The sequence below is a fragment of the Hippopotamus amphibius genome, chromosome 4, assembly GCF_030028045.1.
Source record: "Hippopotamus amphibius kiboko isolate mHipAmp2 chromosome 4, mHipAmp2.hap2, whole genome shotgun sequence".
In the NCBI taxonomy this organism is placed as follows: Eukaryota; Metazoa; Chordata; class Mammalia; order Artiodactyla; family Hippopotamidae; genus Hippopotamus; species Hippopotamus amphibius.
Genome location: NC_080189.1, coordinates 7,888,940 through 7,906,463, shown reverse-complemented (window position 1 = coordinate 7,906,463; position 17,524 = coordinate 7,888,940). Strand labels below are relative to the sequence as shown.

The 17,524-nt window shown below is 44.2% G+C and overlaps 1 protein-coding gene across 1 annotated transcript in view; it reads left to right on the top strand.

Annotated features, from left to right (window-relative positions):
* CNTNAP2 (contactin associated protein 2) overlaps positions 1-17,524 on the top strand; it is a 2,049,865-nt gene that overhangs the window by 1,875,627 nt on the left and 156,714 nt on the right. The window contains exon 19 of the mRNA XM_057731238.1: positions 10,018-10,254. Coding sequence (XP_057587221.1) covers positions 10,018-10,254 — 237 coding nt within the window. The remainder of the gene's footprint in view (positions 1-10,017; positions 10,255-17,524) is intronic.

Here is a 17,524-nt window from a genome sequence, read left to right as displayed (position 1 = left end):
TGTGACTAAGGCATTCAGCTCCCAGCTTCCTTATCCCTCCCGGGCCTTCCCTTTCTCTCGCCTCCCCTCCTTCCCAGGATGAAAGAGGTGAGGTAGGCCCGCAATGCTGCCTGCTTATTCGCAAAAATCTTCCTGTGTGGAAATATATATATATATGCATGCATGTATATACAGGCTTAAGATGGTCTTCCAAAACTATTTGTGTGTATATAAGTATCTGTGTCTGTATATACATTTTTTCCAGAAATGGGACAATATTGTTGTGTTAATGTTGGCTTCTTGACGTAGCCAGCTGTCAGATGGTTTCAGGAATCAGTCTTTTTGTGTTTGTGTCTGTGTGCGTATACATATATATGTATTATGTGCATGTATATGTTCATCACACAGAAATGTGAAATATTAAAAGGTAGGAAGTCTGGCTATGTGGGATATGGGAGTTCTTTTACTAATTTTGCAACTTTTCTGTAAACTTGAAATTATTTCAAAGGATATCTTCCTTCTAAAACTTTTTTAAAGAAGTGATTCCAGGCCCTTTGCAGCCTCCCTCCTGACTTTCCCACTGGCCCCTCCTGCCACCTGTCACCTCACACTTGAAGCTGCGTTAGACCCACACCTAGAGCAGCAGAGCTCGAGGGTTCCGTTGATTAAACGGATTACAATGGAGTCATCCCAGGAAATATTGAAATGCACCAACCGGCAGGCCTTTCCCCAGATCAATGAAGTCAGAATCTCTGAGCGTTTGCCTGAGACATATTTTGCTAAAGCACTGCGGGGCTGCAACGCTCTGACAGACCTTCCTGAACCCCACGCCGCTCCACTCCTCCGTGCCGTCTGCACGCTGTTCTCCTCCCCGGGAGCACCCTTGCTGCCTGGTGCGTCTTGCAGATGTGTGCTTGTTTGTCGGTACCCAACTCAGAGTCAGCTGGTTAGTGCATCATCCAGATCTTCCCTCACCCACCCCTGAGAGAGCCCACCTCTCCTCCTGCTGTTTCTGTCCCCACACACTCTGTGATTCTACATCTCAAACTCTGTTCCTATGATGTCTTTACTCTGTCTCCCAACCCACTGTGGACTCCTTCGGGGGAAAAGTCTCAGTATGTTTGCCCTTGTTATCAGCGTGGGCCTAGCGTAGAGTAAGATGCCAAGAAATGTTTACCAATTCAAAGCAAACAAGGTTACACGTGTTGGACCGAAGTTACAACGCAGAGCTGGGAGGGCACTTAGAGGAGCTCTGTACACTGTGTGGGGCTCTTTTCGCAAGGAGCTGGTGCTTACCCTGACTGGAATAGTGAATGAGGCATAGAGAAGGAAGCGGAGGTGTGAAAGCCAGTAATCCAATCAGGCAAGACCCCATGCAGAGTGCGGGAGATGCAGTGAGGAAGGAGCAGGTCCAGATAATGAGGGTAAGGAAGGTCTGGGGGTCGAGTCAGCATCCAACACAGAGCCTCATGACACTGAGCATCTCGATGTACCATTTTGAGTGAGTAATGAGTGAATTAATTTTTATTATTTTTCCTTAAATTTGGAGATTTGAGGTCATGAAATTCAATTAAAACTGTTAACCCTCTCCCCAGAAAAGTGCATACACACTTACTTTTGCTTGAAGTTTCAGGAGATTTACAGATGCTCCAAATGATATCCCAAAAGTTAAGAAAAGGAATGAAATTTAAGTTTAGGAGTGAAACACTCTCCTCTCCCCCCTTTCACCACACTGCAGCCAGAATGATCTTTTAAAACTGCAAAGCCAATTATATCACCTCTGCTTAAAACCCTTCAGGGCTGCCCATTACTTCCTTTCTTTTTCTTTTTTTAATTAATTTTTAGGCTGCATTGGGTCTTTGTTGCAAGTGGACTTTCTCTAGTTGCAGTGAGCAGAGGCCACTCTTCATTGCAGTGCGTGGGCTTCTCACTGCAGTTGCTTCTCTTGTTGTGGAGCACGGGCTCTAGGCGTGCGGGCTTCAGTAGTTGTGGCACATGGGCTCAGTAGTTGTGGCTCAGGGGCTCTGGAGTGCAGGCTCAGTAGTTGTGGCGCACAGGCTTAGTTGCTCCGCAGCATGTGGGAATCTTCCCAGGCCAGGGATTGAACCCATGTCCCCTGCATTGGCAGGCTGATTCTTAACCACTGCACCACCAGGGACGTCCTGCCCATTACTTTCTATACAAAAACTCCTCAACGTGCCACTCCCTTTCTCTCCAGTCTTTTCCTGCCACTCACCCCTGAATTTTAGCCATCTTGACTTTGATTGCATTGGTCCCTAATAGTCTTTCCTTCCTCAGGGCCTTTGCACATGCTCTTTTCTCTTCCTAAAATGTTTTCCCTACCCCCCAGTCCCCGTTAAATCTTATTCTCCTTCAGTGATTAACTTAAATATAATTTACTTCCTATTAAATCTCTAATAACTTCATGGCTTAAAGAAAGCACTTAATAAATATTTGAAAGAAAATATGGAAAAGACTAGGTACTAGCCAGAGGAAGAAATGGGTTCATTCTTTAAGATGGGAATGATTTAAAGTCCACAGCAATTCAATGACTTGCCTGTCCAGGGTCATATATCTACTTGGTGGCAACACCAGGACTAAAACCCACACCTTTTGCATGAAATTGCATCATTTGTAGAGACGTGGATGGACCTAGAGAGTGTCATACAGAGTGAAGTAAGTCAGAAAGAGAAAAGCAAATATCATATAATAACGCATATATGCAGAATCTAGAAAAATGGTATAGATGATCTTATTTGCAAAGCAGAAATAGAGACATAAATGTAGAGAACAAACGTATGGATACCAAGGGGGAAAGGGGTGGGGAGAGAGGAATTGGAAGGCTGGCTTGACACATATACATTATTGATACTGTGTATAAAATAGACGACCGATGGGAACATACTCTATAGCACAGGGAACTCTACCTAATGCACTGTGGTGACCTAAATGGGAGGGAAGTCCAAAAGGGAGGGGACATCTGTATATGTATGACTGATTCATTTTGGAGGCTAACACAACATTGTAAAGCAACCATAGTCCAATAAAAATTAATTTAAAAAATATATATATAAAATAAAACCCACACCTTTTGATTCCTGCCCTCTGCTTGTGCCATATCAACCCCGTGTACGTGTCTCAGCGGAAGTGCTGCAGTGGCGTCCTCATCTCCTTGCTCTCCCAGAAGCATTGTCACCTGTTAACTGTGATGTTTGCCAGCAGTGCTTATTAACCATTTCAGGAGCATGACCCTGGAAATTCTGGGTGCAGACTGGCTTCCTGTTTAAGACTCTAGTAAAGCTGTTCAGGGCTGTTGGCTCTTAAACTCCAAGTGAGAAAGCCCCCTGGCTCCACATAGTCAACTCATAGACCATAGAGTTTATTGATGTGTTTCCAGTAATAAACTTTACACCTGTGTCTCATGGGTAGCACATACCATTCAGGCTAAATGTAAGAGATTTTTCTTTGGTACTTTCCTCCTTTGTATGGATTCAGACACTTGAAGCTTATTACATACAAACTGACCTGGCAGTGACCTGACTTTTAGAAAGAATAGTGGGAAAATGGCTACAATAGACATGTATTCACCTGGGGAAACAGAATAAGTAGAGGTGAACATTAACCCGTCTGGGTCCAGTGTTGTTGGTCCAAAATGATTTTAGTAAATTGAAGAAAACATCAAACAAACGGAATAAAAAATTCAGGAGGGAAATTCAGAGTGGTACATTTGGAGAGAAAAAGCAGATTTTGCCAATACGAGTCCAGGAGAGAAACTGGTTATATTTCAGGATAGTGGGACCTTGGGAGTAGAACAGGAAATAAGTTTAAACAGAGCTGGGCCTTGCAGATTGCCATGGAAGGAACCGGGCCTGATGCAGAATCAGGAAACACACAGAGGGGTGATGTCCAAGGTCTCTAGGAGCAGAGTTCCATAAAATTCACTTAACTTTCTTACTTGATGATTAATTAAAAAACAATTAATGAGAGTGATCATTCTGAGCAGTGAAATTCATCCATGAAAGAGTTTAATGACCCTGAAGCTTGGGCTGTGGTTTCTGTTCTGCAGAAATTTCCCCTAAATTAAATAGAAGCTGAACAGAGCCTTCAGGATCCAGGGTAATGAGGACAAAGTAGAAGAGAGTTTTGGAAGGCAGGAAGGAGTAAGCAAATACTAAAGTCTGGTTATAGCAGGAGGTAATATATGTATAAATACAGCTGATTCACTTTGTTGTACAGCAAAACCTGGCACAACAGTGTAAAGCAATTATATTCCAATAAAGAGCTTAAAAAAAAAAGAAGGAAGCCTGCTGTTATGGGCTGAATGTTTGCATTCCCCACCCCCTAAGCCTCAGTGCCGTGGTTTCGGAGGTGGGGCCTTTGGTGATATAGTCAGCATTCATGCCTATAGGTTCCACAGCCATGCATTCAACCAAACATGGATCAAAAATATTAGAAAAAGAAACTCCAGAAAGTTCCAAAAAGCAAAACTTGAATTTGCAGCACATTGACAACTACCTAATATATATATATATATATAAATGTAATATATATTACCATTTATATTAGGTATTATAAGTAATCTAGAGATAATTTAAAGTATTCAGGAATATGTGTGTAGGTTATAGGCAAATACAGTGCCATTTTATATAAGGGACTTGAGCATCCAAGGATTTTGGTATCTGAGTGGGGCCTGGAACAATCCCCCAAGGATACCGAAGTATGACTATAACTAGGCTTAGATAAGGTCATGAGGGTGGGGCCCTTATGATGGGATTAGTGCCCTTAGAAGAAGAGACCAGAGAGCTAGATCTCTCTCCCTCTGCCATGTGTGCACATGGCAAGAAAATGTGTCTGCAAGTCAGAAAGAGACCTCTCACCAGGAACTGAACCAGCCAACACCTCAGTCTTGGATTTACAGCCTCCAGAGCTATGAGGATAGATTTCTGTTGTTTCCAACACCCAGTTATGGGAACATGTTACAGCAGCCTGAGCTGACTAAGACACATGCCAAGACGGGGGCTCAGTAAAGGTGGTTTGCTTGACTGTCTGAGTCAGTGACAGTGGGTGGAGGCAGTTCACACAGGCTGGGAGACCGATGGTGAACATCTCTTCCCAACTCTGTAGTTAGTGATGTTGCATTGGCAGCTTGAAATCAGCCACGGTGGGAATGTTTACACCATGGGACTAGGCAGACACCACAAACAGGGTTTCCCCTCAGGAGAGCCAGCTGTGTGACATTTAGCAGCACACCCCTGGATAAATTAGATGAAAGCCTTGTGGGAACATGGTCCCCTGGGGTTCTCACATTCACATTACACCTTAACGTTTGTTGTGGCTGTTGTTTCTGCTTTAATTACGAATACACAGTGACACTCTTCAATTATCTTTTATTATCCATCCAGAGTGATGCAGCATTTGTCGACTCTCCTGGCAAACTAACCATCATTTAAAGCATTGTTTCTATGGGGAAATATTTCCAAGTTGCAAGTTACTGACTTTAAAATAAACTTTTGGAAAAGAGCCCATCTGTGAGTTGGGGACTTTCAATTCTGTGTCCTCATGGGGAAGTTACAAAATAAAAAGAATCATGTCTATTTAAAGAAGACAGGTTGCAAAATATATCCTAAGTGAAAAGACAAAACGAATAGAATTACAGAACTTGGAGGAGAAGAAGATGAGGAGAAATTTAATAGCAGGGGTGGGCGCCAGCTGTTTGTTTTCCACCGTGAGCATCGGGGATTTGGTTACACAAAGGGGACAATACCTTTGTGGTATTTTTCTGGGATGTATGGTTTGTGGATTTTTATTTCAAATATTTCCAAACTTACTTCCCACAATCAGGGGTCATTTATACATGCTCCATTTTGACAACCAAGAAATGGTTAAGATGAGATTACTTGTCTACTTCAAGGTCCCTGTCCTTTACGATCCTAAGTCTACACAGGCACAATGTATTTCAAAATTTTGAGAAGCGTAATTCAACAAATCTCTTTCATAACACATCTTAGCATAACTAGACCCAAAATTTGTCATTTTTTCTATCCCAAAAAATGAATATCAAAAAAATTAAACTACCTCATATAGTATAAAACCTTAAATCAAACATTCTAAATCAATACTTTTTGATCATTTAACGGGGGAAAAGGTGTTATTTGGGGCTTGTGAAGTTAGTGTTATTTTAGTTATTCACTCAGAAGGGGTGGGAGTATTACTTTCCTAAATGAAATCACAGTAGCCTGATTTGGCAATTCCTTAAAACGATCTGAAACCATGAAATGACAGCTGTAAATCTGCTGCTTGGAACCTTAAGTGGCTCACAGCACTCCCAGGCCCACTTTGCAAGCTGGGTTACGATGTGTTTTCAGAGCAACACTTTTAAGGGTGGTCTATCCCTTCCTCCAAACTGGCGTGAATCCATGAAGCTGCTTAACCACGACACTGAAATACACCAAAATATTCTCCATGGCATATTTTGTATTTGTTTATCCAAAACGCTTAGCTTCCCAGATTTCCCTTCATGATCTGCCTTAAAACGAGCGTTGCCAGTTTAGCTGAGAAAAGCGTATGTTCTCACCCAAACAGGACCACCTAGGGTCCCCACCAGGCACACCATCCTGCCTCAGCTCTGGCTCCCAGGACCTCAGACTCGTGTCCCTAAGCATCACCTCCTACACATGCTGATTCTCAAGATCCTCTGAGTCAGACTCTCTGAGCTAAATTCTGGGGCTGGGCCTGAGCACCAGCAATTAACAGGCCCCCAGGCCTGTTAAGAAATGCAGTCAGGAACTCAGAGTGCCCGCTCTCTGGGAGCAGAATAACTGGGGGGTGCCTGGCGCAGGGGAACTTAGGGTCTTGCCAGAGATATGCTGCCTCTGTGGTTCAGGTGCCTGTGGTCTCTGTGGCTTTACCTGCTTCCTCAGCCTCTGCTGCCCAGAACTCCCCACCCAACCCCCACCAGGCCCTGGTGCTTCGCTCCTCAGTCTTGAATTTCAAGGGCCTGATACATTTCTCTCTCCACGTGCATCAGCCCTGTCTGCTCATCTCTAGCTTGTTCAAGCCCTCCAGCTCTGATCTCTGGGCTTCCTCCCTCCCTCTCTCCAGGCCCCAGGTCTACCTCTTCTCTCCTGCATGGCCCACACCTGTTCTCAGATGCTGACCCCTGCATCCTCTGGTAGGACCACTCTGCTGGCAAAACATACTCCTAGGTGTCTTTGGTCCAGGTGGCCTGCCTGCCTACGGTCCCCAAATGCTCCCGGCCCCTGCCAGCTGCTAGACGCTGTCACATCAGCCAGTCCTAGGAATGTGCATCTGTCCCACTAGGATCTGAACTGCGGAGGGTGAGGATCACCACTGTCTCCTTCACTGTTTCCCCAGCTCCCAGCCGGAAATGTAGTGGGAGCCTAGTGGGTCTTGTATGATCAGCTGATGTTGTTTAAAAAAGAGCATATGAATTTCACCTGGAAGCATGAGGCTCACATCGCAGACTCTGGCCCCAGCAAAGACACTCTAGGCATTGTGAGCAGGACAGTTCTTAATTGTGTGAGACAGTCCCACAAGTCACAAGACACTTGGCAGGCTTCACCCCTGCCCACCAAATGCCAATAGTACCCTCCGTACACACACACACACACACACACACACACACACACATGCAATTTGCAAAAGACCTTGTGATGGGGGCCAGGAGAAGAACAGTACTGCCCACAGTTGAGAGCTTGTAGTTAGCTGAACTCTTCACCACAGCTCAGTGGGAAGCAGGACAGGGCAGCCTCTGCAGCAGTGCCGGGTGGAGCATTGCACGTGTGTGGTTGTGTGTGGTCGTGTGAGGTCGTGTGAGGAGGGGTTCCGGTGGCATCTGTGGCTCTCAATAGAAAGTGGTATCCTGTCTTTGCAGTGTGACTAAGCAATCTTTATTGGACGCTTATCATATATTCCAGGCAGTAGGCCAAGTGTCATCCATGGTTCTTTAATCCTCACAACAGCCTGAGGCCCCAGTTTTTAGAGGAGAAAACCGAATCTTAGAGTGTTTCAAGCCACTGACCAAGTTAGCAGGGTTGGTTAGCCACAGGTGTCTGACTCCAGACCCGGAATCACTAGGCTGTGCTGCTGCCTCTCTCTGTGCTTCTTTCGCAAGAACAAACTTCAAAATTCCCAGAGGAAGGGCTTCCCTGGTGGCGCAGTGGTTAAGAATCCGCCTGCCAATGCAGAGGACACAGGTTCGATCCCGGCTCCAGGAAGATCCCACATGCTGTGGAGCAACTAAGCCCGTGCGCCACAACTATTGAGCCCATGTGCTGCAACTACTGAAGCCCACACACCTAGAGCCCGTGCTTCCCAACAAGAGGAGCCCGTGCACCACAATGAAGAGTAGCCCCCACTCACCACAACTAAAAGAAAGCCCGGACACAGCAAAAAAGACCCAACACAGCCAATAAAATAAATAAATAAATAAATATTAAAAAAAAAAAAAATTCCCAGAGGAAAAAATCCTTTTAAAATTGGTCCTCTCATATTAATTATAAAATAGAGTGGTGTTTCACAAAACACATTCTGCGTAGTGTTAGTTTAGTGGGATGTCAGGTCTTACAAGAATAACAGGTTCCATGGGCAAAGAAGTCTGGGAAATGCTTTCAAGGGCACATGCAATAGGCAATGAAACAGTAGCTGTGGAGGCCAAGCAAAGCTTGCTAGTGTGCCCCAGCCTTTCCCAGGGAGCCAGGAGGTGATTTTAGAACATGGGGGAGCAAACATTGGAGAAAACTACAGCAGGAGCTTGTCTACCAGGAAATGATTAAAACCAATTAGCACTGATTAGGCCACAGGAAAAAACTGATGAAGGATGGGTGGTGACCTTTCTTCTAATTTCTTAATAATGATAGTAAGAGTACTATCTTTTATGTGCTAATTAATTTAATTATCTTTTGTAATTCTCACTGTTATTACCTCCCTTTCACATATAAAATACTGAGGCCTAGAGAAGCTGACAAAGTGACTTCTCCTAAGACCGCACAACCAATTAATGGCACTGCCAAATTTGAACCCAGTTCCCTCTATCTCCATGTCTTGTGATTTTGAATACGATGCCCAGAGCCTCCCAGGACTCCATCAGGGTTTCACCAAGGGTTTTCCTTGATAAACATCCAATCTCTAAGCAGATGCCCATGACTTCCTTGAATTAGTGGTTCATGTGATACTGTTACAGGAAGGGGGACCCCTTCCAGGGCCCGAGAGTGGGCTCTTGTCTAACACTCAGAAGTGAACTGTCCGAGGAGACACATGTGCTGACGAGGCAGGAGACTTTATTGGGAACGGGTGCCCGGACAGAGAGCAGCAGGATTAGGGAACCCAGGAGAACTGCTCTGCCATGTGGCTCGCAGTCTCAGGTGTTATGGTGATGGGGTTAGTTTCCAGGTTGTCTCTGGCCAGTCCTCTTGCTTGGCAGATATTTGGTCTGACTCAGGCCCTTCCTGGTGGCTCACGCATCACTCAGCCAAGATGGATTCCAGCACAAAGGTTCTAGGAGGTTAGCCATCTCCTCCCTCTTTCGGCCCCTCCTGAATTCTCCCAGTTAGTTTCCCAAGGCAGCACCAGGTTCCTTATCAGGACCTCCTGTTGTGAGACAACTCAAGCAAGCAGGCCTGGCCAAGGCGGGTGGTTTCCGTCAACAGCTCCCTAACAATACCACTGCCTTTATTCTCAGCACCTCTCTTCAACCTAAATTAGTTATTTGGTCTAAATACTAAACGTGAAATTTTTTTCTTGTATGATGTACGTTTCTTAATTTTACTACTATGTTTTAAGTTGACAGATTGCTATACTCTGTTACGTGCTTTTTGTTTTTGGTATCATATTCATGTTGATAAAATAATGTCCATCTGTGCAGATGTTTTCCAGGTCTGATCTCCTTCCTGGAGTTGGTCCATCCTCCAGGAATGGCCTTAGCGGCCACAACAAAGCTGACCATCTACCCAGGTTAAATTGTTGGGGGTATTAGAATCAGACTTCTTATCTTTCCACTTTCTCTTTCCTTTTCAACAGACGTGGGTGCATTTTTTGAAGAGGGGATGTGGCTGAGGTATAACTTCCAGGCGCCCGGGATCGGTGCCAAGGAATCGGGGGGCAGATCAGAGAACTCGCCGGACTCGCAGAACGGAGCCCCAGACCTGGCCCGCGAGGAGATCCGCTTCAGCTTCAGCACCACCAAGGCGCCCTGCATCCTCCTCTACGTCAGCTCTTTCACCACCGACTTCCTGGCAGTTCTGGTCAAACCCACTGGTAAGGACGAAGATACCTAGCCTTTTGCCCTGCAGTGTTGGTTGGGTGGACAGAATGTTCTAGTAAGTCCAAACCATTCTTGGCTTGCCCTTTATTCCCATAGCAAGCCCCCTAATGTCCTTGAACCCTGCTCCCCTATGTGAGAGCCAGGAAAGCAATCTATCAGTTGGGGACTTTAGCATCATGTTAGAGCAAGTACGTGGCTGAAGCACATCGAGTCCTTTACAAGAACCGTATTACATCAATGTGAGATGGTTTCGTATATATAATGAGCATTCTTTTCCTAGCAAATGAATACATTCACTACTGTACAAAATAGAGATGAGCTTGGAAGCAGTAAAATTAATTTAAATCAATGAATTATCCTGACTTAAAATAATGTATCGGTGGATTCCTCTAGAACATATGAACTTTTAACAGAAATAGAAAATCAGAGGTGTTGTCATTCCTAAACCCTCTCAAAATTTATATTAATATAAATATTAAAATCATATAATCATAGGATATACCCCTGGCAAAAGGCTTGCCTAAAGCAGGGGTGTATTTCCATGTGTAATATTGGGGACCATCTTGATCTTCAAATATGCACTCAGCCAGGAGTGTCAGTGCAACCAAAATAGGCATTCTGATGAGAATATACAGATGGATTTACGATGTTTCGGAGAAGTCTAAGCAGTTCTAAAGCATATAAAAATGCTAAACCTTGAGGAGTCCATTTCCTCTCTGAAAACTTGAGTTCTATGATACTTGAAGTTTTTTGTTTGTTTATAAATTTATTCATTTTTTAAATTTATTTATTGGCTGTGTTCAGTCTTCATTGCTGCGCACGGGCTTTCTCTAGCTGCGGAGAGCGGGGGCTACTCTTCACTGTGGTGCGCAGGATTCTAAGTGCGGTGGCTTCTCTTGTTGCAGAGCATGGGCTCTAGGCGCACGAGCTTCGGTAGTCGCGGCTTGCGGGCTGTAGAGCACAGGCTCAGTAGTTGTGGAACACGGGCTTAGCTGCTCCGAGGCACATGGGATCTTCCCAGCCGAGGGATTGAACCCACATCTCCTGCGTTGGCAGGCAGATTCTTAACCACTACACCAGCAGGGAAGCCCCTTAAGTTTTAAGAAGATCTCTTTTTTACAAATGCAAATATTTAGGTGTATCGAGGAGCAAGTCTGTCTCATTTCCCAGGGATACTGCACAGGCTGGAGACACAGAGGCTGCCTCCCTCGTGGTCTTCCTCTTTAATGATTAAATCCCTGCAGCCTTTTTTGACCACTACTCCAGTGTCACAGCATCTTAAAGATCAAGATTTTCTTCTGTGGGAACTAAAAATTATTATTATTAACCCCATTATACTTGAGTGTTAATAAAATAGTAAATTCTTAAACTTCTCTGGGCAATGCACTGTTGGTTTGAAGATGGGTGGGAAAAAAAATATTCCTTAGGATTTTCCCTTTCAGAAATTATTTCTGAAGAAATAAGCTAAAAATCAGACAAAGATTCAGCATGAAGATGTTCATCATAGTTTGTAACGTTATTTACGAAAATAAGAATTTGGAAGGTCCTAGAAGTTCAATTTTAGGAAAATGGTTAGTGAAAGAGGGAATCACCATTTTATGGAATATTGTGTATCCATTAAGAAAATATTAATATTAATGACAGGGGGGAAATTTTTATGAAATATTACATGAAATTTATATAAATTTCATTTTAGAAAGGCATGATACAGCCTTGACTGTGCAATATCAGTTTAGCTCTGTAAAAAAGGATGGATGGGGGAAAAAAGGCAATAATGTGAGCACAAAGTATCTGTTTGGGTAGCTGATTTGTTTCTCCTGGATAATAGTCTCTACACATGTCAAATGCGCTCAGTGATCAAGTGTCACTGTTCTTAGAGAAAAAAAAAAGTAAAATCAGGAAGTGAGTAAGTAGAAATGTATACACGCCTGCTTACTGGGAGTTCACGTGTTAAATTTCTTTCTCCTTGTTAAATTTTCTTAATCTCCATCAGATTAGATAGCTGTTCAATCCACTGATGTCCTCCACCCTCATGCCCCAACCTCTCCTCAGGGGGCAGGGAGGATGGTTCTCACCTCTAGTTTGTCAAGAATGGCAGGAACATGCCCCAGTAGATGCTGTATGGTCTGCTCCTCAAGCCATTCTAACTCACACCCCCACAGCCTGCACTGGCCCCTGTGAGCACTCATGTATGTTTGTGGACCTTTGTCATGTGCAAGGGTTCTGACTAATCTTTTCCATATTAACAGCTACTATGTAAGGAAGCCCAAAGCTGTGCTAAGGATTTCACATGCATTAATTCCCAAGAACACACACTCTATAAGGTAGAGTCCATTCTTACCCTCTTCCTACAGGTAACAGACTGGAGTGCAGAGAGGTTCAGTGATTTGCACACTCAGCTGGTAACAGCACACCCAGGCTTCCTCAACCCAGGTGTCTGATGCCGGACTCAGAGTTCTCCACCAGTCTGTCTCTGTTGCAAGATCTCCAGAACACTCAGTGCATTTGCAAAGCACAGGCAGTCGGTTTCAAGGCCATCCTCAACTGCTGATGAAAATTTGGTTTTTCACACTCCAAATACAGCATTTTTTATGAATTAGGATTTAAAGCTAGAAAAATTTGAGGACCTCATTGAGGAAAAAGAAATAAATAAGGACTAAGCCAAAATATCAATAAAACAAGGTAAAATAAAAAGTCTTAACTAAATGCCCTGATATTCTCAAACTTAACATATTAGAAGTTGTGTTGTCCTCACTGCTTCCAGACCCAGCCCCTCCCAGCCCCATCCTGTTCTGGCAGTGCTACCGCCTCTCAGACACCGAACTCACAGTCTGGCATCATTCACGAACGCTCCGTCCTTCCCCCTCGTGTGGGCCATCGAGCCCGACAAGTCCTGTGGACCCTATTCTCACCATGTCCTTCCAGAGCAGCCCTTCCTTTGCTTCGCCACGGCTGCTCTCCTGGCAAGTGTCTTCTGATTCCGTGCTTCCCGACGTTGCTCACGTGATGGCTCACAAAGGATGTTACGTCTCAATGGCACCTGGGCAGACGCACGCGGTTGTGTTGGGGAGGCCTCCACCCCAGGGACTCCAGTAGCCCTCGTCTCCCGCAAGTCTGCCGAGGCCTGAGGGGAGCTGGGCTCCTGGCAGCCCGTGCCCCCTCCGTGGGGTAGCAGTCCACCTCGGCACATCCCCAAGAGGCCCCATCCTGATCCATCTCTCTGTTTCCAGTCACCCCAGCCCTAACTTCACCCACCTCAGCCAGAGTAGGTCTTCCTTCACACACAGCATCCCTGTCATACACCCAGGAGCGCCACCTCCCCCAGGAACAACGGGACAGATCCCGAGTCCCACCATCTTCCCATCAGGAGCCTCCAGCCTCATGGGTGAGAGCTCGGAGTATAGAACCAGAACGTCTGGGTTTGAATTCTGCTCCTGTGTTTGCAGATTGTGGCATCTGGGGCAGTTTCGAGCCATTCCAAGCCTCGGTTTCCTCATCTGTAACACAGTGTCTCCCCCAAGAGCAGTGTTGTGAAAGTCAAATGAGTAAGTGTAATGCACTACATGCACGCGTGCGTGCACACACACACATACACACACACATACACACACACACACTGTACATATGTGTGTGTGTTAGCAGTTATTATCCAGAGCCCACTGATTTAATCTACACTTTGCCACATGTTGAGGCCACACATCCCTACTCTTCCTTTCCCAGGATCTCTTTTCTCCCCAAGCACCCCAAGGATGTCTGCCCCGGTGCCCACTGTGTTCCCTTATCTGGAAAAGCTCCATCTTCCTCTGTAGCTTAATAGCTGCCTTTCATTCTAGACCCAGATTGTCTTACCTCCTTTCAATGACTTCTCCTTACTTTAAACTCCTGTTACACTTATTTTCAATGTCACTTGTTTGGCTTTTAGTGCACTGTATTGTTATCCGTCTTTGTTATAAATATGCCCTGTCTTCCCAGCGAGATGAAAGGCCCCCCCCCCCCACTACATCTCCTGCCTACAGTAGGTGCTCTGTAAGTATTTGCTGATGGTAATGATGATGACCAGGAGAGAATAAATCTGTTAGGCACATTATTTGCTGCAGCCAATAAAAGAGCAGCCCCTTATAACTGCTTTAATTCACCCGGGAGATGAACATGAGATGCAAGAAGTGAAGTATCTCTCCATCTTAATAATATTTTATTTTAATGAACAAATATTAATATTCTCCTTCCCGTCATTTAGTGGTTCTCTTGTGCTATTATTTGAAAGGAATAAATATATCATTTAAATTTTATTATTCAAGAATATTGCCATTACTGTTTATAGATGTTCACTATATATAAATTTTAAGCTCCAACTCATCTTTTTCCTCAAAGCAAATCATTTCTGTTGCCATTAAGTGAAGCAGTTAGAGAAATTTTAAATCATATTCACAAAGTTCAAGAAAGCCAGAAAAGAGAAAGAAGTAATGAAAACAACTTAATACTGATTTTAATGAGCTGGAGAATGTAAAGAGACCAAGGACAGAGAGGCAGTAGGTAGAAAAATGTCCAGGGTTTAAAGGCAGACTCTCTTACTTCTCTTTGTAACCCCAGATCCAGGCATGGCCTGGCCCACACTAGAGGTTGGGGGTGGATGTCTGCATTAGAAGTGGACTCCACACTTAGAGCCAGCCAGGCAGTCCACACCTAGACCTTGGAAACTTGGGTTCAACAGTGCTTTGCATGGGGCACTAAATAAGTATGTCCTAAAGAAACTAATTTTTAAATGACGAATGAATACAACTGTATATTTAAGAAAACTCTCTGTGATCATACAAGGTCAGAACACTGGAAGTAAAATAGAGAATAAAAACTCCAGGCAATCAACTTGTTTTTTTTACAGATAGCCAAACAACTGCCTAATCATCTCCTTCACTGCCAACAATGGATAATTTCTAATGCTATTAGAGTAAATAAAAAATAGGATAAATCATTGAGGGGTGGGGAGAGAAGTAGCTCGGGAAAAGACAGCAGCATATTCAGAGGTCCTGAGGCAGGAAGGAGAATTGTATTTCCCAGCGAATAAGAGAAGTTCAGGTAGCTTGAATGTAAAAAGTAAGAGGGTAAAAGACATGATTTTAAAATAAAGTAACTGGCAACCTAAGATCAGACAGGACATCATAAGCTATATTAAGAACGTGTCTTTATCCTATGAGCTGCTGGAAAGTTCGAAGGGTTTTAAGGGAACCAGACAACTAATCAATTATGCATTTTTGAAAGATTTCTCTGCAAAGAAAATATAGAAGGAAGAAAGCACAGAAGCAAGGGCACTATCATTCATTCACTCAGCAAGTACTTATTCAGGATCTACTATGTATCAGGCATTATTCTAGTCATTGGGAATTAAATCATGAAGAATATAAGCAAAAATTCTTATTCTCACAGAGCTTACATTTGAGCAGAAGATAGACAATAAATAAATTAAGTACAGTACGTAGTATGTTGTATAGTAAGAACTATTGCGGGGGAAAAAATAACGCAGAAAAGGGAGGGCCTGGCCAGGGAAAGGAGTGGGTGGATTCTACTTTTAATAAGGAAGTCACAGAAATAATCACTGAGAAGACAATATTTGAGTAGGACCTAAAGGGAGTGAGGGGTCAGCCATGCAGATAACTGGGGAATAAGCATCCTAGGCAGAAGAACCAGCAGGTGCAAAGGCCCTGAGGCAGGAAGATGCTGCCAACTGGGGAGACAGCAAAGAGGCCAGTGTGCTCAGATGAGGAGTGAGAAAGGAGGAGAATAATGAGAGGTTACATCAGAGACAATGGGGAAGATCACTGGGGGCTGGTGAGCCGTTATGAAGATGTTGATTTTTACCCTGAGTGAGATAGGAGGCTGTGGGAGAGTTCTGAGCAGAGGACCACTCTGAGTGCCATGTGGAGAGGAGACCGGGTATGTGAGGGGCAGAGGCCAGGCTGGGCTGGGAGAACATGGGGGAAGGACAGTCATTAGTATGGAGGCTAGTACAGTAATCCAGGCAAAAGACGAGGGTGGCTTGGTCCAGGGGTATAAATTGAGGTGATGAAAGCAGTAAGATTCTGGGTGTGTTTTGAAGATAGAGCCAAGAAGCTTTGCTGGTAGGTCATATGTGTACTATAGGAGCAAGAGGGGAGTCAGGGTTTGTAGGCAGGAATATCTGGAAGGATAAAGTGGCCATTAACTGAAATGTGGAAATTGTGAGGAAATAGTTTTTGGAGGGGAAGATAGAGTTTGGCTTCACGTATGTTGTGTCTGAGGTCCCAGTGAGACACCTCCTTTAATGGCTTAGTAGTAAGAGAGCAGAGAAAGAGGAGACTCGCCTGAGGGTGACATGGGGTCAAGAGTGATCACTTTTAAAGGAGAAAATGGCATGGATCATGTGATCCAGGCAGAAGCCGATGCAGGTGAAGCTCAAGTGGTGGCCGTCAGGTCACTGATAGGGAGTGGCCGGCACAGAGGCCCCGGGTGGGGCCCGGAGCTCTGCGTGGAGAAGGGGCGCCTGTGGGAGTCACACCAGGGCATTCTAGGTGCCAGTGGAGGCCCTGTGGTTGCGGAGATGGGGAAGAGTGGGTGAACTTAGACCCATTTGGGAGGCAGAAGTCAACAGTGCTTGATTGAAATGCTATAAAGCAAAGAGATCTAAGATCAAGTGCTAAGAGAAAACTCAGTAGTAGTGAAGACTTGTCAGATTTGTTCAGAGGGCAAAAATAGGAAATGCAAGTCATTCACGAGTGTTCTAATGGATGTTTCTTTCAATTCCAGGAACGTAGTTCAATATATTAAATGGCATGTGTAACGCTAAATAAGGTAGGGCAGTATTCAGAAACTATTGCACTTATTTACATACATATAACGGCCTGAGAATTACCTGGAAGGAGGTATTGCCAAATATATAGAGTAGTTATCTCTGGGTGGTGGGATTTCCAGTGACTTTCTTTCTTTTTTCTTTTTCTGTTCACTTTCTAAGTTTTAATTATCATGTTTTATTTCACAACTTAAAATCAGAATATCAGTTTTGTTCCTCTGGAAGGAAAATGAAAGAGGCAACAAAGAATCTTTGAGGTGATTTACAGTTGGCCAAACTCTTGCTAAATTACTGGCTCCACTTTTAAGCTCTGAGATGTCAAAAGCTATTAACGCACAGATTACAATTTGAGTAAACAATGAGATAAAAAGTTGATGCCTTTAAAAATCATAAATGAGAACTAAAAGCTACATTTGCTGTGCACATTAATTAAAAGCAGGATC